Source organism: Stigmatopora argus, chromosome 10, assembly GCF_051989625.1.
Source record: "Stigmatopora argus isolate UIUO_Sarg chromosome 10, RoL_Sarg_1.0, whole genome shotgun sequence".
NCBI lineage: Eukaryota > Metazoa > Chordata > Actinopteri > Syngnathiformes > Syngnathidae > Stigmatopora > Stigmatopora argus.
The window spans coordinates 4318680-4343626 of record NC_135396.1 but is presented as its reverse complement, the minus strand read 5'-3'; the positions used below and the strand labels follow the sequence as shown (position 1 = coordinate 4343626).

At 42.6% G+C, this 24947-nt stretch overlaps 2 protein-coding genes and 2 non-coding genes across 6 annotated transcripts; all 4 read left to right on the top strand.

The window, feature by feature from the left end:
- Positions 1-444: 444 nt before the first annotated feature.
- opa3 (outer mitochondrial membrane lipid metabolism regulator OPA3) lies at positions 445-2002 on the top strand. The gene is made up of 2 exons (XM_077610622.1): positions 445-718; positions 1471-2002. Exons 1-2 carry the CDS (start codon positions 577-579, stop codon positions 1797-1799), a joined length of 471 nt encoding a protein of 156 aa, XP_077466748.1. The 5' UTR covers positions 445-576; the 3' UTR covers positions 1800-2002.
- A 619-nt stretch (positions 2003-2621) lies between these two features.
- hnrnpul1 (heterogeneous nuclear ribonucleoprotein U-like 1) lies at positions 2622-24457 on the top strand. Of its 3 annotated transcripts, XM_077612039.1 has the most exons (16): positions 2622-2749; positions 3183-3459; positions 5299-5553; positions 5669-5882; positions 12738-12811; positions 12891-13030; positions 13866-13965; positions 14069-14181; positions 14245-14508; positions 17810-17932; positions 18612-18740; positions 21496-21664; positions 22777-23031; positions 23225-23397; positions 23476-23721; positions 23958-24457. In XM_077612039.1, exons 2-16 carry the CDS (start codon positions 3219-3221, stop codon positions 24072-24074), a joined length of 2613 nt encoding a protein of 870 aa, XP_077468165.1. In that variant the 5' UTR covers positions 2622-2749; positions 3183-3218; the 3' UTR covers positions 24075-24457. The 3 variants fall into 3 exon arrangements, with proteins under 3 accessions (XP_077468165.1, XP_077468164.1, XP_077468166.1); XM_077612038.1 differs by lacking the exons at positions 17810-17932; positions 18612-18740; positions 21496-21664; ... (2 more) ...; positions 23476-23721; positions 23958-24457 and adding an exon at positions 15912-17303; XM_077612040.1 differs by lacking the exons at positions 12738-12811; positions 12891-13030; positions 13866-13965; ... (7 more) ...; positions 23476-23721; positions 23958-24457 and adding exons at positions 9512-9562; positions 9652-9692; positions 9779-11512.
- LOC144084116 (small nucleolar RNA SNORA50) lies at positions 4741-4879 on the top strand. The gene has a single exon (XR_013303742.1). It is a non-coding gene; the product is annotated as a small nucleolar RNA SNORA50 (small nucleolar RNA).
- Positions 6784-6922, top strand: LOC144084117 (small nucleolar RNA SNORA50). The gene has a single exon (XR_013303743.1). It is a non-coding gene; the product is annotated as a small nucleolar RNA SNORA50 (small nucleolar RNA).
- Positions 24458-24947: the final 490 nt, after the last annotated feature.

Genomic DNA, 24947 nt, shown 5'->3' with positions numbered 1-24947 from the left:
CCGTGGCTGCCTTCGACTGCTGTGGACGTCCATTCCATTTGGACTGAGAGGGTGAAGTAATAAATATTCATTTTCTGCCAGTCCTCCCAGTTCAAATGGATTAGACGTTTACTAATGAAAAGCTCATTTAAATTCACAGCATTTGAAATGAGCCATCTGATTGGACGTCTGTCATAATCAATGGCACTGAAAGAGTTAAAGGAACAAAAAAAATGACATTGCTCACAGGTGCAGTCATTTTGTGACGTCAGTGGTACGAAAATAAGATGACAGACAAATAATGAAAGTTGCTTATGAACATGATAAAACATGCCACTTTTTTTATAAATTAAAGTATTATTTTGTTGTGTTTACAATAACACCTTACGTTTCTATTTCTTCGGACCGAAAAACAGTCGAATGTCAAAGTACAAATACGTATGAGCACATAATGAATGTAGTCCTTGTCTGGTGTGCGTTTGTCATCATGACGTTGGCGTCGTATCAGCGCGACGTCTGATTCGTGGATGGGGTAACCACGTGATTGACATTTTCTACGCGCTCCGCCCCTGGACGTGAACGCACTTCCGCCCCAAGATGGTCGTCGGCGCCTTCCCAATTGCCAAGCTCCTGTACCTCGGAGTGAAGCACCTCAGCAAACCCGTTGCCAATCGGATAAAAGCCGGGGCTCGAAGGAGCCAGTTTTTCAAGAACTACATATGTCTGCCGCCGGCACAATGTGAGTAAACGGCCTTAAAGGACGCGTGATGACCGCTAGATTCTAGTATCAGACATACTACCTTCCCTGTTATAACCCTTCTTGCAGAAAGCCAATGGGATCGTGCTTAGTTTAGCCTCGTATCCAATGGGAGTCGCGAATTTCGTTGACTGACCAATGAAATACAAAGTGGGTGGGTCATGTTTGTCATTGAACGCTTGTTAGCAGTACCGGACAACTCTCCACTTACTCATTAACTCTTAATTCATTTTAACAATTCAAATAGTCTAAAATGCAACGACTTGTTTAATAAGATTAGAAGAGCAATCTACTATTGATTATTTTGTGGTATCTTGAGTTTCAAGCTAAACCACATTTAAAGGCATTAAATGTACATAAATATTTTAATTACTATCTTATATTTTAGTGTAATACTTTACCACTGATGTTTTTTAACTTGAAAAAGATGAATGATTTTAAATAGATTACAACTTTCTAATATTATAATAAATTTTATATAAAGACAAATGCATCCCATAATCAAGCTTGAAGCCCCCACTGGCATTGTGTTTTTGACTGTATTCAAATATCTGCAGTTTAAAGGCTTACAACTACTCAGATATTGATCGTAGACTGTAAGCTGTTCTGCGAAACCTTATTATAAACTTTAATTTAAAATATGAAGAAAGTGATAACTCAAGGGAGGTTACCCGCCCCAACACAATACGGTATATGGCATTACTGAAACCCGCATATACTTTGTATCACCGCAGTATACCACTGGATCGAGATGAGAACCAAGATGCGGATCATGGGCTTCCGAGGGGCCAACATTAAGCCGCTGAACGAGGACGCGGCCGCCGAGCTGGGCGCCGAGTTGCTGGGCGAGACTGTCATCTTCCTGGTGGGGGGCGGGTGCATGGTCCTGGAGTACACCAGGCAGGTGGTCAACTCTCGTCGCAAAGAGGAGGAGCTCAACGAGACGCTCAACCATCTACAGACTCAAATTGGCGAGCTCACGTTTACCACAGAGACGCTAAGCGCTCAGTTGAGAGAGGTGAACAGGCAGCTGGTCTCCTTCCCTATGCCTGAAAAAAAGTGATTCGCTTTTCAAATGAGGCACGAGAACACGCCATTGACGCGTGTGAACCGTGATGCTGCTACGTTGACCACTGCCACTGCAAGGAGGAAGAAGTGGACATAAAATCAAGGAGCTGTCATATCTTAGGGGCTCATTTTCTGGAGCAACTTTGTGCATGGAAAAAATTGAGATTGCTATGATATTCATAGTGGATATTTTGTGGTTGATATTACATGATCGATACAAATTGGACTGACTGTAAATACAAATTGCATCAACAAATTCAAACGTGATCTGAAACAACAATGACCGTCAATATCAAGTTGGGAGATGCGTTGTTAATAAATAACATGCCTTTCAGACAAGACAGAATGTCTCAGTCATAATCACTGTCAATAATTGATGCTGATTTACGTGGATTTAGCGTGATGAATGAATTGTGTAAAATAAAGAGAATGGTATTAAAGGTTGTACAAATTTCCCTAAAAATAAAATTATGGCGTTATCAATCATTGTCCTTGTTGTGCCTCAAAAACAATTAATATAGTTTAAAACAATCTAAATATCTTTAGTGTTCTCAAATGCGATGATTATTATTTAAGCCCCTTATCCGTTTCTTTTCTAAATAAAATGGCGATGGTTGGTGGGCGTTCCCTAAAACTACAATACCCAAGATTCCCCCATACATCACGTTATTTCGACTTCACCACTCCAAACAATTACTTAACAAAAAAGGCTAAAAGACTTATAATATAAAGTGGGTAATAAAATAACAGTTTGCAATCAAAACGTAAAATTGTCAAAATAAATTAATTGTAAAATGCGTATTTTGCATGTTGAACTCTTTAGTGACGCAACTTCCGGTGCCTGTTGTTTTCCGGTGAGCAGTCGTTGTGTTCGACGCTAGTTGGCAACGGTCGCCCTTTTTGTCAACTACGTTTTTATCGCCCGCGAGATTCGCGTCGGACAAGGTAGGCCTCGACTTAAATTTCAGCCACAATTCGCCTCATCACATTTATTCTTACTGGTGCAAACTACAGTTCGAATACTCTATTTGCACGCGTAATAATTTCTTGTTTGCAAAATGCACTTTTCAAACGCTTTTGAAGCGTCGCTGCACTGGCCTTTGTGCTAAGCTAGGTGGCTAATATCGGCGGTGATAAACATTAATTATTTAGCGGTAATATCCGCACGTGTGGTGGTTTCTTTCAAGGTTATTTTTCATAATTATTCGTTTTGCCCAACGTTATTGTGTTTTGCTCAGGTGTTTTGAGTACAGCCGTATAGTTATCAGCTAGCGTTAGCATTTTAGCGTAACGCTCCATTATGGCGGCCCTTGCGTGTTCAATACAATTCGACTCGATTGACATTCCAATAACCCGCCCCCCTGTATTTTCTCTTCAGCATTTGTACTGCACGCGCGCACACAATAAGCAAGCGATGAGTTTCGACGTGAAGAAACTGAAAGTAAATGAGTTGAAGGGTGAGCTCCAACGCCGAGGCCTGGATCCCCGAGGCCTGAAGGTAAACCTAGTGGAGCGACTCATGGCGGCGATGGAAGAGGAAGCACTGGCCGAGTCGCCCGGCGGAGGGGCCGAGGAACAAGCTGACGATGTGGCGGAGGACTACGACGACGACGGGGGTGTGTGCGAGGATGGGGACGAAATGCAAGAGCCTCAAGGTAAATTACACATTTGTATTTTTCAATAGGTTACAGGTCGTTTGGCACGAGTACAATTATTTCATCTCCAAATAAAAGCAAAATTTTGAGTGGGCCACATAATGGAGATTTAAAACGTTCGGCGTAGTCAGATTGTGTACAATTCGTTCAAAAACTACACTTGCTTTCTTGAAGCTGTTTATTTCACCCAATATAGCCATTTCATTCATAGTAATCATGAAAGGTAAAGCAGGTTGATTTATTTTTGAAAGATGGAAATCACCTTATATGATGTAAATACCAGCACCAAAGTCAATTTAGCTCCTTAACCCTTTGTTGTATTGCCGCCATACAACTAAATTTAAGTTGACTTTCAATAACGTGTCAACAGTTGTTATATTTATTAATAAATCACTATTTTGTGTGGTTATAATTTTGCTGTTGAAATTGGGTGGACAAAAGAAGGCTATGGTCTGGGTATTGCATCGGGGTGCGGTATTGGCAGATTCTTAGAATCAGGCGACTCGGACTGGCAAAAATTAGGGCATCCCTAAACAATATTCAATACAATTCGCTGAAATAAGACAGTATTGCGTGCATGTCGACCATGAGATGTCACAACTACGGTTTAAACCGCGTCAAAAGATATGGGAGCTGTAGGGTCCTGATGCCCCTCCAGGCTCTGTACATCTTAAATAATATTGCCTACAAAATGGGCCTTGTAGTGGTACTTGCAGTTATGGAAAAATGCCTTTTGGAAAGGGGCACACGCCTGTATGTGTCTATTTGCTCGTTCCACAGAAAGTTTTATTTTATTTCTAACAAATAACAGCTCCTTTGACTTTAGGCAATGCCACTTTACAAGTGAATGCAATATTCCTGATGGTGTTTCTATTTAATGACCTTTATTGACAGACTGTGACCTCTGCTAGGTATCCTAGCAACTGTCCTTTGGGTTCCAAAAGATTGATGCCAGTAGTGGTTGGGGGAGTGATTGATTAAACGAGGGGGACTTGGATGAATGAGATTATTTTTCTTAGAACATTGGATAACATTAGGCTTTGTGGGGCTTGCTCTAAATCTTTGAAAATGCTGAGATTTTAATCATGTTTTTGGGTTTTGGAAGATGGTTGGCAGCGATTGAAGGGGTGTGTATTCTCTGCCAGCCCTCCTATTGCTATATACTGGGTATTGGACTAATGGTATTGGTAATAATAGAAGAAACACAATAATCAAGGTCTGAGTAATACATCTTTTTATTTATTTATGTGGTAGGACTTATCGGCTGTCTAGATGTGTTTTTGGCACTGTCTTTGAACTTATTTGGTCTGCTCAGTGACCACTCGAGCCAAGCTACAGTGCAAAAGTGTATACCAGGATTGTTCATAACTGGGGCCTTCTGGATTTCCCCAGATGGCCCTTTTAAAAGCAAGCCACACCTCCATACGATAAAATGATTACTCGCATAGCTAACTCACTGCTATTGACATCAGTCAATGTCCATTTGATAACCACCGTTGAATGCGAAACAACGTGTGCATGTCAATCAATTATGCTTTTCAATGGAAAACCATCAGTCTCAGAGAGCTAAATGAAGATTGTATTAGTTGGAGCTATAACAGAGTGTGTATCACGTTAATTTTATTCGTAGTGTCAAACCGTGTAAAACCCAACATCATGTTTTCGGGTTTTGGAAGATGGTTGGCAGCGATTGGAGGGGTGTGGATTCTCTGCCAGCCCTCCTAGTGTAAATGGAATGGACGTCCAACAGTGAAAGCTCCTTTAAAGTAGCGTTAGAATGGCTTTTAAAGCATTCAGTTGACTATGATTACGGCATTAAAAGTTTCCAACGTTTTGCAGGAATGGCTTTCGGCGAGGGGGATGGTGACGGGCTGCTCGAGGAAGACGAAGGCCGAGATTCGGGCGGCTACTACGAAGACGAAGAGGCCGAGGCGCCGGTCGACCGCGAGGCGTGCGAAAGTCGCACGACGCCAGAATCGACTCCCGGCGTGCCGGACTTCCCCGCCGAGAACTCTGGCGGCGGCGGCGACGACCTCAACGATAACGTCATCAAACTCGAAGACGAAGAGGACGAAAATGCCAACGTCAAAGACGGTAGGCCGTAAGACAATCCCAGTGGCGACATCATAGAGAGCCTTAAAGAAGAAGCGCAGAAAAGGAAAACAAATGCGAGGAAATAGAATCTCACTTCCCTTGTTCTTTGCTACAGAAGACAAAGAAGACGTCCAAATGAACGTCACCACCCAGAACAGCGGCGACGCCGGACGGGACCCTCTAAAGGAGGAAGCCAAAAATGAGCAAGACGCCGGCAGCGACGCCGACCAGGTGAAGGCGGAGTCCGAAAAAGGCGGACACTACAGCCGGAAGCGGCCACATGAGGAGAACAGGGGCTACAGCTACTACGAGCACCGTGAGGAGAAGAGGTATGTATCTATTAATTGTTCATAAATCAAAGTGTGAAGAGCAGAATGTTCCAAAAGCTATTTGCAATGGGTGAAAATAGACAAAAACATCTGACAAAACATACACACGCTACATTAAAAACATCACTAATACCTGAGAGCCACGTGAATTGGACATTAGGTTCATGTTAGTGCACTTTTATACCAAATGTTTATATTGTAAACTGCATGATCCAACATATGTCCACTAAATATTATACATGTATATTTTCTGGGTCCTTGGGATATAATATATCAGATCACAGCATTTATTTGTGAATACCAGTTTTGAATAGTTCCAAGTGCAACCCAGACAATAAGATGTCACAACAAGAATTTGGTGTGGGGCGGAACATCTTGTGTCATAGTTTTGTGTATTATCGCTTATTGAAAACCACCAATAAGTCGGTAGGGTAAAGCCTTTAACCCTTTGAGAGATCTTATAGATTTTCGTCAAAATACAAAATAGGGGCAGTCGTGATTTTAGATATTCCGATGCTGATCCATAACCCATATTTTTAGAGGTAGGCATTTGAGAGGAAATATCGTACTTTTTTGTAATAAAGCCCTGCAGGTACCACCTCGGACATGCGTTTTACAGATATTTCACGCTGATTTGTTACTATCATTTAAGAGAAGTACTCCCACTCAGTGGAAATGTTTGCCTAGATGTTTGATTTACAGCAGCTGAAAAGCTCCATTGTGCTGAAAAGGCGCACAACTCGTGGATCGAATCCGATATTTATTGCCTGATTCTTTAAAAAATTGAATCGGGCGCCAATACTGCGTATTGGACTAATAGTATTGGTAATAATAGAAGAAACACAATAAGCAAGGTCTGAGTGATCAACCTTTTTATTTATGGGGTGGGACTGTAGATTTTTGGCACTGTCTTTGAACTTATTTGGTCTCCTCAGTGACCACTCGAGCCAAGCTACAGTGCAAAAGTGTATACCAGGATTGTTCATAACTGGGGCCTTCTGGATTTCCCCAGGTGGCCCTTTTAAAAGCAAGCCACACCTCCATACGATAAAATGATTATTCGCATAGCTAACTCATTGCTATTGACATCAGTGCATGTCCATTTGATAACCACCGTTAAATGCGAAACAACGCGTGCATGTCAATCAATTATGCTTTTCAATGGAAAACCATCAGTCTCGGAGAGCTAAATGTAGATTGCATTAGTTGGAGCTAGAACAGCGTGTATCACGTTAATTTTATTCGTAGTGTCAAACCGTGTAAAACCCAACATCATAATATTTGACAGGCATTGTATATTCTTACTTGCTGCCAGATGGGTAACCCTTTAGCTCACCAACTCAAACAATGCGCAACTAGTTCAGCAAACATTTGTTTCTCTTTCATTGGTCTGAATTTCTCAAGTAACATGGCTTCAATATTTATGCTTATTCTAATTTCTATAACCTGTAGACTTAATGAGAAAATAGGGTTGAATGTGATTGTGAGCATCTGATATCTATGTTGTATGCCTAAAACATTGGCTGAATGTTCACATATACAAAAAGAAATGTATTTGAAAATTAGCATACTTTGTCACTTTATCATGAATTCTGGGCCAAATAGCAGTTTGTTATTAATTTGCACTGCTACGGCCCGAAATTGTATTTGAATGTTTTTGGGGATGATTGATTGATGTAGACTATAATAGTTGATCTAAACTCTAGTTTGGATGCTGAAAAAGGGTTCGAATACATTTGAATGATCACTTTTTTAGTCAGGAGAGTAGTCTTACATTTTACAAAGATTCATTTCTTCAATTTACATTCTGCACTTCACAATGCAACCATCAGAAAATTATTGTTCATTCCACTGAGCAGCATGTGATTAATGCGTAGATGCCCCTGAAGAAACGAAAGGAATGTCTTGAATCTGTATCTACTGGGAGACATACCAATTTCTGCTGGAGTCGTCCTATTTTGTAAACATCCCGAGAGTATCGGAGACAGAAAAAAAAACATTCTGGAAGCTCGGATCATGGCACGCAAGACCCCAAGTGTGTGGACGAAATAAGGATTCCTTTCAAGGGGATATACAGTAGGACAAAACCATAGGTCCAAGCCAAGCCATACTCAATGGGGTTCGATTTGGCTGCCATCTGTACGAGAGAGCACTGACGGAACCCAAGCCAATTCTAAACTGAGATTGTCAGGTGACGAGCTGAATTTAGCCCCGACTCATCCATAAGGTCAAAGATAGGAGTTTTCTGCAGACAACTACATAGTGGGCAAACTCCTTGATTTAGGTGTTTATTGGGAGGAAGGGCAACCGTCATCTCAGAAAGAGAGGAAGCACCATCTGTGCTATCGATTGGTCTGACCACTGATCTTGTGTACTCCTTTAAAGCAATCAGAAACTCTACAAAATTTGTCTTTGGAATGAAATCTCCCCCACAATCATCCTTTGTTGTGATCAATGCTCATTTACAAGAGACAACCAAGCTCCTCTTCCAAAGAAGCAGTAAATGAAGAGACGACAATTTCAGACATGTCCAGCAACCGTGTAATCCTGAACATTTTGACACGCAAAAACGAGCACACAGATGCAGACAAGGACCGCTTAAGGGCTAGGAATAGACCAGCCGATAGAAGTCCGTCATCTGTGGTCCAAGCCACCTCAAATAGATGTACCTAAAGACCCCCCTTGCCCATTTCCTTGTGATAACAGGGGATGCAGACACCACAACTAATGATATACCAAGACCGAGTGCTCAGAGGAAATGTCCGAGCCACTTCAAATCGGTGTACATAAAGACCTCCTTCCCCATTTCTTTGTGAAAACAGAGGATACACCAACACTGGACTATTGATGCAAATAGACCCAGTTGAACATTTGCTAACCAAGAATGAATGCTCACAGCTAATGTTAGGAACTTAACAGTTATTACAAGAGCCCAACCATGCAGCAGACCTATTCAATGTTTTCGTGTATTAAGTTAGTAGTGGTACACATAATGAAATCTTGTGTCCAGTATGGCCTACATTGTAATATAAGAATTATTTTTTTCTTGGCACAGTTTTCAAATGTAGGTTTTATGGTTTTTTACCATTGTACGTGAGTGACATGTTTATTATTCTGCTTAACGAAAAGAAACTGTTTAATGACGACTGCGTCTGCAGACTTATGTCATATATGCTTTTGAACGGGGCGGGCTGGGGACGGGCTTGCGGATCTTCCGTCAATATTCCAAAACCGTTGTGAAATTTTCGTCGGCCAAGCCTAGGGAGCATGACCCCGACGATTCAAAGCCCGATGCTAGCGTGAAAGTTAGCGTAACGCATAGCGCGTTTTACCACCGACGAATCCGGGTCAATGAATTCCGTGAGACTGACCCGGATTCGTCAGATGAGTGGTTACCGTCTGGATCAACCGGAAGCAGCAGCAGCCTCGTCCCCAGACGCTCCAAAAGACTTTAGAGGTAAGAACTGACTTGCTAGATAGCTCCTTTTCATTGTTTTGACCAAGGGTCATTACTTTGATTGGAGCGATCAAAGTAATCCATCCTTGTGTCAAACAAATGCAATTTAGTTCCAGTAGTTCATATACCGAAACGCACTTTGGCAGAACTGAAAAGGCTTTTAATTGAACAGATCGTTTTTCCTGCGGGGATCCAGTGCTAGTTCGGAGTCTGAAGATGACTGGTAAGTCGGGTGTTGGGGTCTGCACATTCCGTAAACGTATTCTTGTGCTAATTGTGATTTTTTAATATTTTTTTATGTCGTTCCTTCAGCACTGATTCCGAGCCCTTACTGTCTGAAACTTATGAAGAAGGTAAGACATTTTTTGTTTTGTTTTTTTACCTCATCAAACAGATCAATTTAAAGGATTTTGATATTAATGTTTTTCTGTTTCCACAGTAAATTCTATGAGCCACGATATTGAGTGGCGTCAGTCCAGTTGGCAACCCCGAATGTTTCCCTTTGCCGCCAACCCCGGACTTCGGAGCGCTGCCGCCGAGTTGATTTCCGACCAGCCGGCCGACTTTTTGGAACTCTTCCTAACGGACGAGCTCCTCCAACACATCGTCGATAAGACGAACCAGAACGCTCTCCATTGTTATAACGCTGAGAGGCAGCTGAATAACAATGGCGTTGCGTTCAAACCGGTAGCCGTGCCGGAACTGAAAGCTTTTCTGGGACTGAATTTTGTCACCACTTACGTCAGAAAGCCCACCACCCATCACTACTGGAGCGTAGACGAGATCGAGGCCACCCCCTTTTTCAGCCAGACCATGGGAAGGAACCGATATCATTTCATATGGAAGTTCCTTTGTTACAACAATCTCATAACGCACGACGACCCCGACGAAATGTACAAAGTGCGCCCAGTGTTTGATTATATCGTGGAGAAGTTCAGGGAGATGTACCAACCGGGCCAAAACATTTGCATTGACGAAGGCGTGATGGTGTGGCGGGGGCGCGTGTGCTTCAAAGTGTGTAATCCCAACAAGCCCGCCAAACACGGCATCAAAAACTACATCCTCTGCGACTCGGCAACGGGCTACTGCTTTAATATGCTGCCCTACGGCGGGGAAACCCAAACCACGTCGGAGATAGTCTTCTCCCTCCTTGACCGTCTACCCGGTCTCGGATACACGCTCTATCTGGGGGAGTCTTTCAATTCCGTAGCCATGTGTGAGCTTTTGCTAGGAGCCGAAACGAACGTCTGCGGAACCCTGAAGAGGGGCAAGGGCGAGATCTTAAAGGGCTCGAACGACCTGAAGGAAGGAGAAAAGCTCACCCGACACAATAGTAGAATGATGCTGTTGGCCTTTCGGGAGAAAAAGCTGGTGACCATGCTGACCACGTGCCACCACGATAAGATGCTGAAGGCCCTGTTGCCCAAGGGACAGAAAGACAAGGAGGTGCAGATCAGACCGGAGTGCGTGGTCGCACATCACGCCTTCATGAATGGCGTGGATAAATTAGAGCAAAATGTCGAATATTACCCCTTAGTCCATAAGTCCATGGACTGGTCCAAGAAGTTTGTGGCTTATCTCTTTCAAATCTGCATGTTTAATGCCTACGTCCTCTACAGAATCAGGCACCCGGGGGAGTGTAGGAGCCTTTTGGAGTTCATGCGCAAGGCTATCAAGTCCTGGACCGTAAAGCGACACGCAGGGGTGCAGTTAAAACGGCAGAGCGAGGTGGTGGAAGTTGCCGTCGTTAAAATCGAGGACAATTGCATCTCCGAGGAAGGCCCGCGGAATGCTAAGAGGGCGCCGTATAAGACGGACCCGGAAAGTAGGCTCGATGGACAGATCGCCAAACACAAACTCCAGTACTTGAAGCCCACTAACAAGCGTTTAAAACCAGCTAGGAGGTGCAGGGTCTGCACGCGTAGGGGCCTGCGCAAGGATACCAGAATGTGGTGCATCTCGTGTCTCATCCCCTTGCATCCCGGAGACTGCTTTACCGATTACCACACTAAGATTAATTATTCCGAGATCTGAGAAACGCAAACCCGAGTTTCGTCGCAGCTGTGTCGGAATCCACACGCAACTGTGAATGGCTCAAATGTTGACGCATTTTTGCCCCCATGTAAAACTTGTACATAATTTTGCTTGTAAATAAAGTTTCTCATTAGAAGACCTTTCCGCTTGACTTTTATGTTTTTATTGTCTGACTTTGTTGAGGTGTCGCCGAAATCGCTGTCTATGGTCTCTAGCCGCGTTTCAGGCTTGCTTAGAAGGAATCTCCAAAACGAGTCCAAAATACTGCGTTTAAACCCCTCAATCGCATTAGGGGAGAACCACGGGGTTGTCACAATGTTCACTAACACATTTTTAAATAGTCATGTCTTCAAATATGCAGAGGTCTTGTGCCAACTACACTTTTGCTTCATTGCCTGAAACTGTCTATTTTCTTGACTTTTGCTTTCTATTTATATGATGTACGCAGCTGTTGAAAAGCAATTTCAATGTCTCCTGACCTTTTGAACTATTGATGCTCTGACAACTGACCAGGCAAACAATCAATTAGGAAGCACTTGGCTAGCGAATAAGAAACAAACCTGTACCTGTACTCAAATTTTCTTGTCTGGTCGTTGACTTTTAGTAAGTCTGACAACTGACCTCTGTGACGACCAACCTGATTCTCCCCTACTGTTTATGGGAATGAGTGTGTCCTGTCTGTTTATGCTTTGTTTTAATTTCATGCATTTTGACTGTTACACTGGAGAAAACGTAACTGCTTCATGTTGAAGCACTTTATCATTTTTAGTCAAGCTATTACTTTAGTTGGAATTGTTCATAAGGGAAAAATTGGCATCCATTTGCTAAATATTGAGAAAATAATTAATTCCTTCATTTTGCTAATGTAAACCTGGCCACTGGTTTTCTTGATTGTCCCTCAAGTTTGCATCCAAACGTAGTCTGATTTTTTATATTTTTTCTAAACACCCTAGCGCTGCAAATAGCAGATTTTTCCGTTTTAGATTTTTTTTTTTTAATACAAAATTACACTGGAATGCGCTCGTTTTGTTGTTTCAGGTCTGGAAACTTTTTAGTATATTTTTGGGTGCCGTAAATCTTTAAGGGTTCTCAATTGTTCTCTTATCACGTGAAAATCCAGAAATCTAGGATTCCCTTATTCTTCCAAAAATAATAGCTTACCGGTGATATTAAGGAACGGAAAATGGTAGCAAGCAAGTATTTTCTATTAAAAGAAGAGGCTCAACTTTGGGTAGCTCGCAGACCACTACAATCAGTGGGTCTTGACAGGTCAGTCAAAATTCTTAAATGGCTGTCAATGTGTAAATTTTCCATGTTCACAATCACCTTTAACCTCCCTCCCTTCTCCAACATTACTTTTAAAGGTCTCGCACGCCACAGCCGCCCGCAGAAGACGAGGAAGAGAACATTGATGATGCTCTCGTTACCATCGACACATGTAAGTGCGCCGAACGGCCAAATCAATATATAGATTTTTAGCTCACTGTAGCTGTGTGCTCTGCCTGCCTGCCTTCCAGACAACTGCGATCTGCACTTCAAGGTCTCCCGAGATCGCTACAGCGGCTACCCCTTGACCATTGAGGGCTTCGCCTACCTGTGGGCGGGAGCGCGGGCGACCCACGGCGTCAACTGTGGACGTGTCTGCTATGAGATGAAGGTCATTTTAACTCTTAGTTTTATGAAACACAATGACACCGATACAACCTCAACCAATTGCTCCCCTTTTTAACCTATGACCTGGCGTCCACATGTGTGGTGGACATCACATTTTTGGGTTGTCAAAGACTACAATGTTAAATTTCGGAATACAACGGCCTGGCGTCCACTTATGGTGTGGACATCAATTTTCTCAGAAACTACATGTAAAAAGATAATTCTTTGTTTTTACACTCATCAGGTCCGTCCCAATTAGCCTATATATCAAAGAGTAAATAAAAATGCATGGCTTGCAAGATTTGGGGTCTTAGGAGGTTAATGATTGCAATTCCCCTTATTAAGCGATTTAAAAAAATGTACAAATGCAAGGAGGCTCATATTTACTTGCATAGGGTGCATTTAAAAGTAGACAGGGTGACCAATCAGTATGCACTAAATTCAAGGTTCTGGTTACATTGATTGCTGTTGGCAGTCGACGGTGAAGTTTTAGTCAACCAGTGACCAAGACGATCGAAATTAGACCCGAAATGGGTAAAACGAGATCAGTTATACAAAATCGTACTAAACGTACACGATCTGAAAATGATCAAAAAATGTCTAAAATACGTGAAAAATTTACAGGTTGGCAGCCTACCTGCACATCTACTTACCTTTGTCGGACTTGCTAGCCAAGACCTAAAAATCTAGCTAAATCAAATCAAGCTAATGATGTAATTAAGAATAAAAATAGGAGTGCATTTTACAACCTGATCTCTGAAAATGATGTGATCGCTGAAAGCCAATCAGAATCTGCAGCTAATGTTGTCCATAACCTAATGTGGCTTTTGCTCTCTCAGATCAATGAGGAAATTCCAGTAAAGCACCTTCCCAGTTCCGAACCGGATCCGCACGTGGTACGAATCGGATGGTCCATCAACCACTCCAGTACTCAGCTTGGTAAGAACTTTTAAGTCCAAAATTGTGGGAAATGAACCCGCACTGAAAGCGACAATTACCACTTAATTGCTTTCCCTAATTCTCTTTTTATCTTATTTTTTAGGAGAGGAGCCTTTTTCCTTCGGGTTTGGAGGAACCGGAAAAAAGTCGTCTGACTGCAAATTTGCCGACTACGGGGAGAAATTTGGAGAAAATGACGTCATCGGCTGTTACATAGTGAGTGACGCTGACCGACCGGATTTATCCTAAAAGGCTAACATCCACTTGTGATGCTCTCAGGACTTTGAACAAGGTGAAGAGGTGGAAATGGGATACTCCAAAAACGGAGTGGCACTGGGCGTAGCGTTCAAGACCACCAAGGAGGAGCTGGCCGGCCGAGCGCTCTTCCCTCACGTGCTGGTAAAGAATTGTGCCGTGGAGTTCAACTTCGGACAGAAGCAGCCTTATTTCCCGCCGCCGGATGGCTACACCTACATCCACGGCGTGCCCGAGGAGAACAAGGTCCGGGGCACCAAGGGACCCGCCAGCAAAGACGAATGTGAGGTAAAAACATGGCCATTTTGTTACCTTTTTGCCTATGATTACAATTTAATTACCGTATTTTCACGACTATACGGCGCATCATATTTTTAGCTGCAGTGTCAATAACGAGTGCTATTTCTGTATTTTACACACAAAGGACGCACCGTTTTTATAGACGCAGCCAGGCATGGCAAAAGATACCCCAGCTTAAACATACACGCTACACCCACACGCTAAAGAGGCAACGGAAGCAAAACTGAGTTTGGTTGTACTTTATTTAGCCATTTTACAATGTACTTGCGTCATCATCACCCACAAATCCATCAAAGTCCTCATTTTCTGAGTTTTATACGTTCGTCCAGGCGGCCACAATCCATTCGCGAATAGTAGTAGGGTAACTTTTCCAACACTTCTGTCCATCCTTCGTCACGGTGTGTTGATGTCGATGTATAAAGGCCACAATCCATTTGCAAATAGTAGCTAGCTAGTAGCTAGCTAGTAGCTAGCGTAACTTTTCCAACGGTGCTTTCCATGCTTTGTCAAGCTGTGTTGATGTCGATGTATACAGGCCATAATCCATTGGATGTCTTGACAAAAGAACTACATATCCCAGCAGTCACTGCGCAGTACTTTTTCTACGGGGAAAATAGTAGAGTCGGGGGCTGCTTGCCATAGTTGTGAGAGCTGTAGAGGATGGTGTACCCTATCGACTGATTTATTTTATTTTATCGTGATAACAATTTTAGTATTGGTCCATATATAAAGCGCACTGGATTATAAGGCGCCCTGTCTATTTTGGAGAAAATTTAAGACTTGTGTGCCATATAGTCGTGAAAATACGGTACATACCGTATTTACTCGCATATAAGCCACTTTTGTCGGTCCAAAAAAATGACTGAATCGAGGGTATGGCTTATATGCGCATAAAATGTTGACATGCACAAAACTGCAAGTTGACAACGCCATAACGTCATGACGCCATGGCGCAAGACGATGCGGCCGATATGGTTGGCTGTGAAACTGGTGCCCAGACAATTCGTCGGCCGGACAATTCGTCGGCCGGACAATTCGTCGGCCGGACAATTCGTCGGCCGGACAATTCGTCGGCCGGACAATTCGTCGGCCGGACAATTCGTCGTCCGGACAATTCGTCGTCCGGACAATTCGTCGTCCGGACAATTCGTCGTCCGGACAATTCGTCGTCCGGACAATTCGTCGTCCGGACAATTCGTCGTCCGGACAATTCGTCGTCTGGACAATTCGTCGACCGGACAATTCGTTGAACAGACATGTCATCGCCGGACGATATGGCGAATGGATATTTATTCGAAGACCCACTCAGTTAATTGACTCGTTGTCTCGGTACAGTTCGGGGTTCGGGATTTTTTTTCTTTCTTTTATAAAATTTATATTTTCTCTTACAGGCCATGGAGTTCACTGTTACTAAACGTGGTGGAAGGAAACTACTGTACAATGGATATGCTTATACTGTTAACAAAATGAGGGATAGCATTACCTATTGGGAATGCGAAGAAAGAGGAAGATGTGGAGGGCGACTTAAGACAGTGAATGATATACTACAAGGTGTTCCCAGCCCACATTCTCACCGACCAGATCCCAGTAGAATTGTTGTACTGAAGACAGTACAGAAGATGAAGGAACAAGCCTCTAATACTGAAGAAATTACCAGTACTATAATTCAGAGCTGCACATCTAATTTTCCCTTAGAAGCAACTGGATCTCTTCCCAAAAAAGACTATCTTAGAAGAATGATTAGAAGACAAAGGAAATTCACAGATGGGAACAAAATAACAGACAAACTTAGGGTTTCGTTAAGAGGGGAGAGATTTGTTTTAGTCGAAGAGGAAGATATCGTTTTAATGGCAACAGACACTAATCTCGATTTATTGGCAAAAAGTATGCACTGGTTTTGTGACGGTGCGTTCGATAGTGCACCTGACAACCATCAACTCTATACCATCCATGCTCTCCTTGGAGAAAATCATACTGTTCCACTTGTGTACTGCATTACGAAATCTAAAACTCAAGAAACATATGATACGATATTTTCTAAGATTAAAGAAAGGCATGTGATGGAGCCTCATTCAATAACTGTTGATTTTGAAAAAGCTGCAATCAGTAGTATGGAAAAGAATTTTCCAAACGCTCATACATCTGGATGCTTTTTTCATTTCTGTCAATGCCTTTGGAAAAAAATTCAGGCATGTGGCCTACAAAATTGGTATAATGAGCTAGGGAATGCTTTCCTAATCAAAAATATTACAGCACTGGCGTTCGTTCCAAAGGAGGATGTCATAGACGTATTTAATGAATTAAGGGCTTCACTAGACGAGGAAACAGATGAAGTCCTAGGAGAATTTCTCGTCTACTTTGAGACTACTTGGTTAGGTGCTGTACAAAAGGGAAGGCGACTCCATCCATGTTTTGATATCTCCTTATGGAATGTAAGAGAAAAGACCTTGCTAGGAATACCATTCACAAAGAATTCAGTTGAAGGTTGGCACCGCGCATTTCAACATAGAATGTCAGTCGTTCTTTCAAATTTATCTCTCCTTATGACCAAACTCAAAAAAGAGCAAAATGATTGGGAACTAACAATACAACAGGCTTCACGCGGTATTATGCCTAGAAACACCAAAAAGATAGACACAGTTGTTAATGAACGGTTGAAAAAGCTCATGGATGACCATGCAAATGCGGATGACTATGCAAACGTAGATAGACTAAAGTACCTACAAGCCATTGCACATCATTTGTAAGTTTTGTATCTGTTGTAATAAAATGTTGATAACCTGGTTGATCGCTTTCATCAAATTATTTATGCAACAAAACAATCGTCCGCGAGGTCGCGAAATGTCCGGTCGGCGAAATGTCCGGTCGGCGAAATGTCCGGTCGGCGAAATGTCCGGTCGGCGAATTGTCCGGTCGGCGAATTGTCCGGTCGGCGAATTGTCCGGTCGGCGAATTGTCCGGTCGGCGAAATGTCCGGTCGGCGAAATGTCCGGTCGGCGAATTGTCCGGTCGGCGAAATGTCCGGTCACGGTGAAACTGATTTTTTTTTTTTTATTGATTTTTCATTTGGGGTTTACATTTACATTTTTAAAAATTGTAAATAATAGTTTGAGAAAATTATCATTATGAACTAGTTGCGGTCAAATGCAGTATTCTACCTGAGAAAGTTGAAAATAGTAAGTAAAGGTTTCAAGTGCTGTTTCTTTGTATCACCGCACTTTTACACCATCTAGAGAGGTTTTAACATATACCGGATTTGAACATTTTTCTTACACTTGCATAATATCAGATTCTGATGATGGTTGGCCTGCCCGCCTGCGGAAAGACCACCTGGGCTATTAAGCACGCTGAGACCAACCCGGAGAAGAAGTTCAACATCCTGGGCACCAATGCCATCATGGACAAGATGAAGGTGAGTTGAATATGCTATAACAGCATCATCACTGCCTGTTTCCTTCAAATTTATTAATTTTTCCAGGCCTTCTTAGGTCAAATATAAGGGAAAAATGAAATCTTGGGGGAGTACAGGCAAGGTAACATCAACTGAACTGAAAAAAATTGCCACCAATTAAACTGACCACTTGGCGGCATCAAAATAACACTAGTTTCGTCAAGGATGCACACGGATGCCAGTTTTGGCCAATTTTTAATTCAAATAAGATTTTCCAGTCAAAACCTAAATTGCGTTTTATGGCCTCTAAGAATGCATTAGCCTTTTGATAAGGCTTTTCATGTAAATGAAGTAACAAAGACAGCTAAATCTCGACTCAATAATAACATAAAGTACAGTGGTACCTCGATATACTATCTTAATCCGTTCCGGGACTGAGATCGTATGTCGAGCTTCTTGTAACTCGAGCGAACGTTTCCCATTGAAATGAACTAAAAACAAATTAGTTTGTTCCACCCCTCTGAAAAAACACCAAAACCAGGATATTGGATTGTAAAAAAATGTTTTATTTCTTCTAATTCGCCATTTATTAACAAAGTAACACATAACTAGTGGTTTAATAGTATTAAACCACTAGTTATGTGTTTAGCCCGCTATCGTGGTTATGGTCATTATTAACAAAAACACTTACCGGGACCAGATGATGGGCCTGCGTCGCCAGCGGAACTACGCGGGGCGCTGGGACATCCTGATCCAACAGGCCACGCAGTGTCTGAACCGCCTGATCGAGATCGCCGCCCGAAAGAGACGCAACTACATCCTGGACCAGGTAGCGTAACGCCAGACGCGCATTCACTCAACACACAGCACCGTCACTCAATGATTACTCTCTCTAATGGACTATTTATTTATCTTTCAGGGGGGCTCTGTGTATTGTAGAAGTAGTAGAAGCCGCATTGAATCTCACCCTCTAATGTCACTTTGATTGTCTTGTACTGTAAACGAAAGTGACGAGCTATTTATTCCATGTTGTCATCCCTCGCTATATCTACTTTTTTTGCACTTGCTATCTCTTGTCATAATGTCTTGTGAACTGCGAAAATGTACAAGTAGACCGTGACTTTGTAAAGATGTTGAGAAACAAGTAAGCTCTGACTCTGGTGAGTAAGAAAAACACCTTCTGTTGCTAAATATTTAAGAGAGAGCTTTTTCACCTTTTGAAAGCTGTTTTTTTAAATAGTAGAACTCGGATACGTGGAACTGTTGAGTGTGTGTTTTAATGAATTGACCCCCCCAAGGTAAGTAGTACTAACAGCAACCAGATTTTCAGGTCTCGGGCAGCGGGGGCGACAAAGGTAGGTGGGGTCAGATGGCAACGTTGCACTGGAGACGTGAGTACGGGCAGGTAGGTTGTATCTGTGTCGTTTGTCTTGCGTGGGACTAGAACTCTTTCAAATCGGGTAAGTCAAGGTAAGTGTGGGGGAGGGGGGCCAAAATTAACCTCGCGCGTATTCGCTTTGAAAAAATGACTTAACTGTGTTACGCTGCTTAATATTTCCCCAAATTAGTTTCCCCTAAAATATTTGTACCGTTTAGCTGACATCTCAAAACTTCAGCTGTATTTGCTACCCATTTTTCAATAGGAGAGTAAGATGGTGATGTTCATGATAGATCTGTAAAAACAGCTTCAAGAGCAGGTTAAGAAAGAGAGATCAACTTAATAGGAAATAGGTTATTACCAGACTGCAGGATGGGGAGAGAGCTCGAACAACTGTGAACCGCTCAGTCTGTTGTCCTTGAAACTCTCTCTCCAATGCACAGTGGGTCAGTCTTTATATAGGAAAACAGTATAGTATAGTTTCTATGACAACAACCAAAATCTGGGCAAAGTCTGATTAATCAGTGGCAAGTCTCCATGACAACGACCAAACTTTGGGCAAAGTCTGATGAATCGTTGTCAGGTTTCTATGATTACGATGTTTCTATACTTACAAAAATTGATACAATATGAACAAGCAATTGCCAAGCGTCTTTGTCACCTTATCTTACAGTTTACCCATTACGTCTTGGATAGTTTGAAATGGTACAGAGTGGACCGCTAACTGACCCTAGACCACAATTTTAGAACCACAGGCTTTCATATTGATAAATATAAGCACTCGGTGGACTGATACTGCTTTGGGACAGTTGCTTGAATCTGGTTTAGAGCGACGTGTCTTTGTCGTTTGTAAACGAGAAGTCCGATTGTGTCTTTCTGTCACCCACGACACCAGAAATGCTTGGTCGACTTTGTTCTGGACCTGAAAACCTTGCATCTTTATACAGCCGTAGAGCAAATCAGAACATCCCAAGTTATGCGGCAGTAAATTGTTGAAGCAAAAAAAAATTAAACTGCTTTCTCTGCAAAACCTAAGAACGGATTTCAAAGAGCGGCGCTAGAAAGATACCAGGTGCTCAGATTTAAATTATCACAGAGTAGAATGCTACAAATGCTTGCCGACCGCGAGGTGGTCTACTGAGGGGACCAATAGCGCTAAGAAAAAGTTATTTACGGACCACGTGTGTACTCGATCCACGTCTTATTGAACAATCGGAACTCAAAGGAGGCTTTAAGCCTTACTTTTCAAGCTAATTACACAAAATAAGTTTATTTTGAAACAAAGCTTACGCAAGTATACAATCTACAGAGTTATTGCTAGGTCCTAGGTAACATTGCTACAAAGTTGGAACATTTTTTTATTTTTGTACAGACGTTATGTGCATTACAGAAGTCTCATAAATTCCAAACAATGCTGCAGTTTGCATGCCAGCTAAAAGACTGCCCGTTAAAATCCTAAACGCTATTAAACGTGTGCAAATGCTACAACTTAATTTTATATGGGAGGACAAAAAAAGTTATTTGAACTTTTTGGAGTTGTTTTGTTCTTTGTCATGACGGTATTGTTTTCCTACGACAAGTATCTTTGAAATTTGTCAATATTTTTCGGAGTATATAATGTCAGAATTTTTTTCCGAGGGAATGTTAGTAAGAAATCCGTTAACATTTGTTTGAAAAACGCTTCTCAGCCAGAAATACAAAACAATTGAATGAACTGTAGCTAAGGTACGTTTGTAACCAAAGTTGGGTCAGCCCCAGCTAACTAGCTCAACACGCTACTCGAAACGTTTTTTTTTTTTTTCGTCAACTCCTCTATACTAACTTTGTAATGCTAATAGTATATATTTCTGCACTGTTTTGATGTACGTTACGCGCGAAAACCGCCAAACTAAACACGCATACGCACGTTTCCACGTAAACCGCTTAGCGCGCTAACGCGAATTTGAAGCGACGTAAACGTGATTGCTTTAGCGGCCCCCCTCCTTCGAATCTGAGTAAACAGGTAACCCCGGGCGGCGAATTTTGCAGGTGAGTTTGGCGAACGACGCGACCTCTAGCGCTCCAGCTAACTCGTAGCCTCATCCCAGTCAAACAAACCTGTGTCACTTGATGATTGCAGGGTTCCAGCTTGCCATTCCAGCGGAACGCCTTTGCAAGTAAAACAATAACAAACAAGCTTCTACCTCTTTCTTGTCGCCATCGCTAGACAAATGTATATGGATCAGCAAGGAGACGAAAAATGCGTCCTTTTGAGGGTTTTCAACGCAAGGCTATTGTAATTTGTCCCACGGACGAGGATTTAAAAGAGCGAACATTAAAGCAAACCAATGAGCAGGGGAAGGATGTGCCTGATCATGCTGTGTTAGAAATGAAAGGTAGGACCGCTGTGGATACAAGCAACAAAACATCAGATCTACTGTTTCTTTTGTTTAGTTTTCTATGTGTATAAAAAAAAAAAATCTGAACTTGGAAGATGCCCCCTTTTTTGCCTTCCTCTCTTTCCCTTTTCCCTTCAAATCCACTAAGTCATCAGACCTGGACTTTTTATTTATTTTTTGTATTCAAAGTCATAATTACTTTTAAAAGCTCTGTCTTGCGCACTGCAAACACAGGTGGTATCCCATTATTTTCCCTCTGATACACGGTTAACGATTAATTAATCATGTGTTTATCTTGCGCTTTCTGAAAAATATCTTTTAGTTGCGAGAAGATGGCGGCCATGCTTTCTCTAAATGGTAATTGTTCTACGGCACCGGTTTCAAAATCATGGCGCGTAAATGAAACTTCTATAGTCGTCAAATAAACGGGAACAAATTTTTTTTTTTTGTATATATAGTACCAATGGATACCGTCAAGCTAAATGCAAAAAGATATTTCAAACATCCAAAAATATTTTCCAGTAGTTTTGCTAGCTTTTAAACTATTTGAACCAAAACAGTTGTAGTAAAACTTCTACTGCCCACTTGTGGACAAGGAAGAAACCAGGAACAGCGCAATGTCTATTAAGTTGCAGCAAAAACTATGGTGCTACATGTTTAAATTAAAAAATATTGATGCCATTTCTATTGTTTTGAAAGGGGGGTGCCGTATTTAAAAAAAATAGTAACTGCTCACGGAACAAATGTAACTGTTTAGAAAATTCAACTCAAATTTTGGAAGGGTGTCAACTACTTATAGTCTTTGGTCCGCTTTCGATTCAAGAGCTGAAGTTTGACAAAGCTGATGGGTGCTCTCCTCGGTTTGCAGTGCTTTCCCCGCCCCTCCTTTGTCTATCCTCAAATGTTGCCTCCATGGAGGAAACGTTTACACCTCATAACTTCATCTTTCTGCTCTTTACGCCACCTCTGCACGACTCTAATTGATCTCCATTTTGTCTTTTTGTCTTCTGGGGGCGTGGCCCCTCCGGTCCCCACGCCTTCTTCTCTCTCTCTCTCTCTTTCTCTCTCTGTCTTTCTCCCGACCCTTCGCTCACCGTTCCGACTCCAAGCCAACTTCACCCTGCCGGAGGAGTGCGACTTCCTGGAAGCGGTCACCTACGCCGAGGTCCAGGGCGAAGAAGCCGAAAAGCTGCTGAAGCAGTACAACGAAGAGGGCCGCAAGGCGGGACCGCCGCCCGACAAACGCTTTGACAACCGGCAGGGTGGCTTCCGCGGCCGCGGCGGCTTCTCGCGCTACGACAACCGAGATGCGCCCCGCGGCGGTGGCTACCAGAACCGAAGCGGGGACTCTGGAGGATACAGGGGTAAGCTCCTGTTTTTTTTTTTTGCTATACGACACAGTTAAATGATAGAATCTAAAAATCTGCACTTTTGACTCATCTTAACGGCGGCGTCTTATCTGGAAGATATTTTTCCCCTTTTTTGAAAGTACACGGTTCATCAAAGACACCCCGTGATTTTTGACCTCTGGGGGTTAAACTTGAACTCTTTTGTCAGGCTACAGCCGGGGCGGTTACAGTCAGACCCGCTGGGGGGGCAACGGCGGCGGTGGTGGTGGCGGCGGCAGCTACCGCGACGGAGGCTCCGACAACCGTTCCGGGTACCGCAACCAATCATCGGGAAGCGGCTACAACCGGCCGGCTCCTTACAACAAGGGCGGTTACAACCAGGTAAATTTAACGTTGCGCCGAAACCAAGCTAGCTTCTTTTGTGCCTTTTCTTACATGGTTCTTTGACCCAACTTGCAGGGATACGCCTACAACCAAGGCGGCTACAACCAAGGCGGTTATAACCAGGGAGGCTACAACCAGAACTACTACGGGAGCTACAATCAGTACCCGAGCTACGGGCAGGGCTACAGCCAGCCGGCGGCCACCGGCCAGTCGTACGGCCACCACCAGCCACCCCCTCAGCAGGCCGCCGTGGCGCAACACCAGGCCCCGCCTCAGCAGCAGCAACAACAGCAGCAGAGCTACAACCAGCAGTATCAGCAGGTAAGGAGTGGACAACCAATCGTATGTTTCCGTTGACGGAACCTAAGGGTGGGAAACACGGTCCCAAAATTGATCCCTTATATTTTGTCAGGTTACCCCATGCAAAATGTTTGATTTATTCATTTTTTCACGTTTAATTTCGCACAGAAACTCCATTTCAAGTGCATTTCATAGACTACGATCATAAAATTGCCCAAGCCTAGCATAGCTTTAACCTTATTTGTGTTACCCCACAGTATGCTCAGCAGTGGCAGCAGTACTACCAGAACCAGAACCAGTGGAACCAGTATTACAGCCAGTATGGCGGCTACCCCGGACAGGGCAGCCAAGGCTCATCTTCCGGTTCTCAGTAGCTCCCCCCGCTTTTACCCAGAATCACTTCCTGTGTGTGCTATGCCCATAAATTCTTACCTAAATCATTAAGCAGTGGCGTGGTGATAGATGCTAGCTAGCCCCGTGCTAACCCTTCCGATGCTTTGCGCCATTTAGCGGAGATGCTCAAACATTATACAAAAGCATGCTCTATAATTTTCATTGAAATTCTTTTCACAGTCGCACATAAAAGTGACATTTTAGAAACATTTTCAGTAGAGGCATTTTGTTTTATTTTGATTTTTTTTTAACCCCTATTGTGTTTCCTGTAGTTTGAATCCGATGAATATCTTCCAACATTTTTTTTTTGTACCAGTGTGAAAAATCTGTCTTTATACAATAAATATAATTGTATACACCAGGATGAGATTTTTCAGTGTTTTTGAGTTCTTAGACCCCTTTTTTCTAAAGTCTATTACAACAAACTCTAGTGCCATCCATAGCAGCCCATTATTTGAAATTTATAAATGTTCGATACTATGTTTATTTCTCAATTAATCTTGTTCATTTTGGATTTTCCAATTTCAACAGGTTCATTCACTCTTCAGTCAGTTTTCTATTATTATCAGTGGCCGCCATTAGCTAAATATGAAGTTAATTTTCTGGATTTGACGTTTATGACAAAGATAGTTGTCAGAGTGTAACTAACTCATCGACTGACCAATTTGATGTTTTTAAATGATTTATTTGCAAAATGGACGACAGGTGACGACCGTTCTCCACAATCTAGGCAGGATTTTGAAATGATAAAAATATTCTTTTATGTATAGAGCAAAAAAAGAATGCATTGCTGAAGTTTGTAATACACCAAGCGCTTTGTTGTTACTATTTAAACGTAACTTGTCCAATGTGCC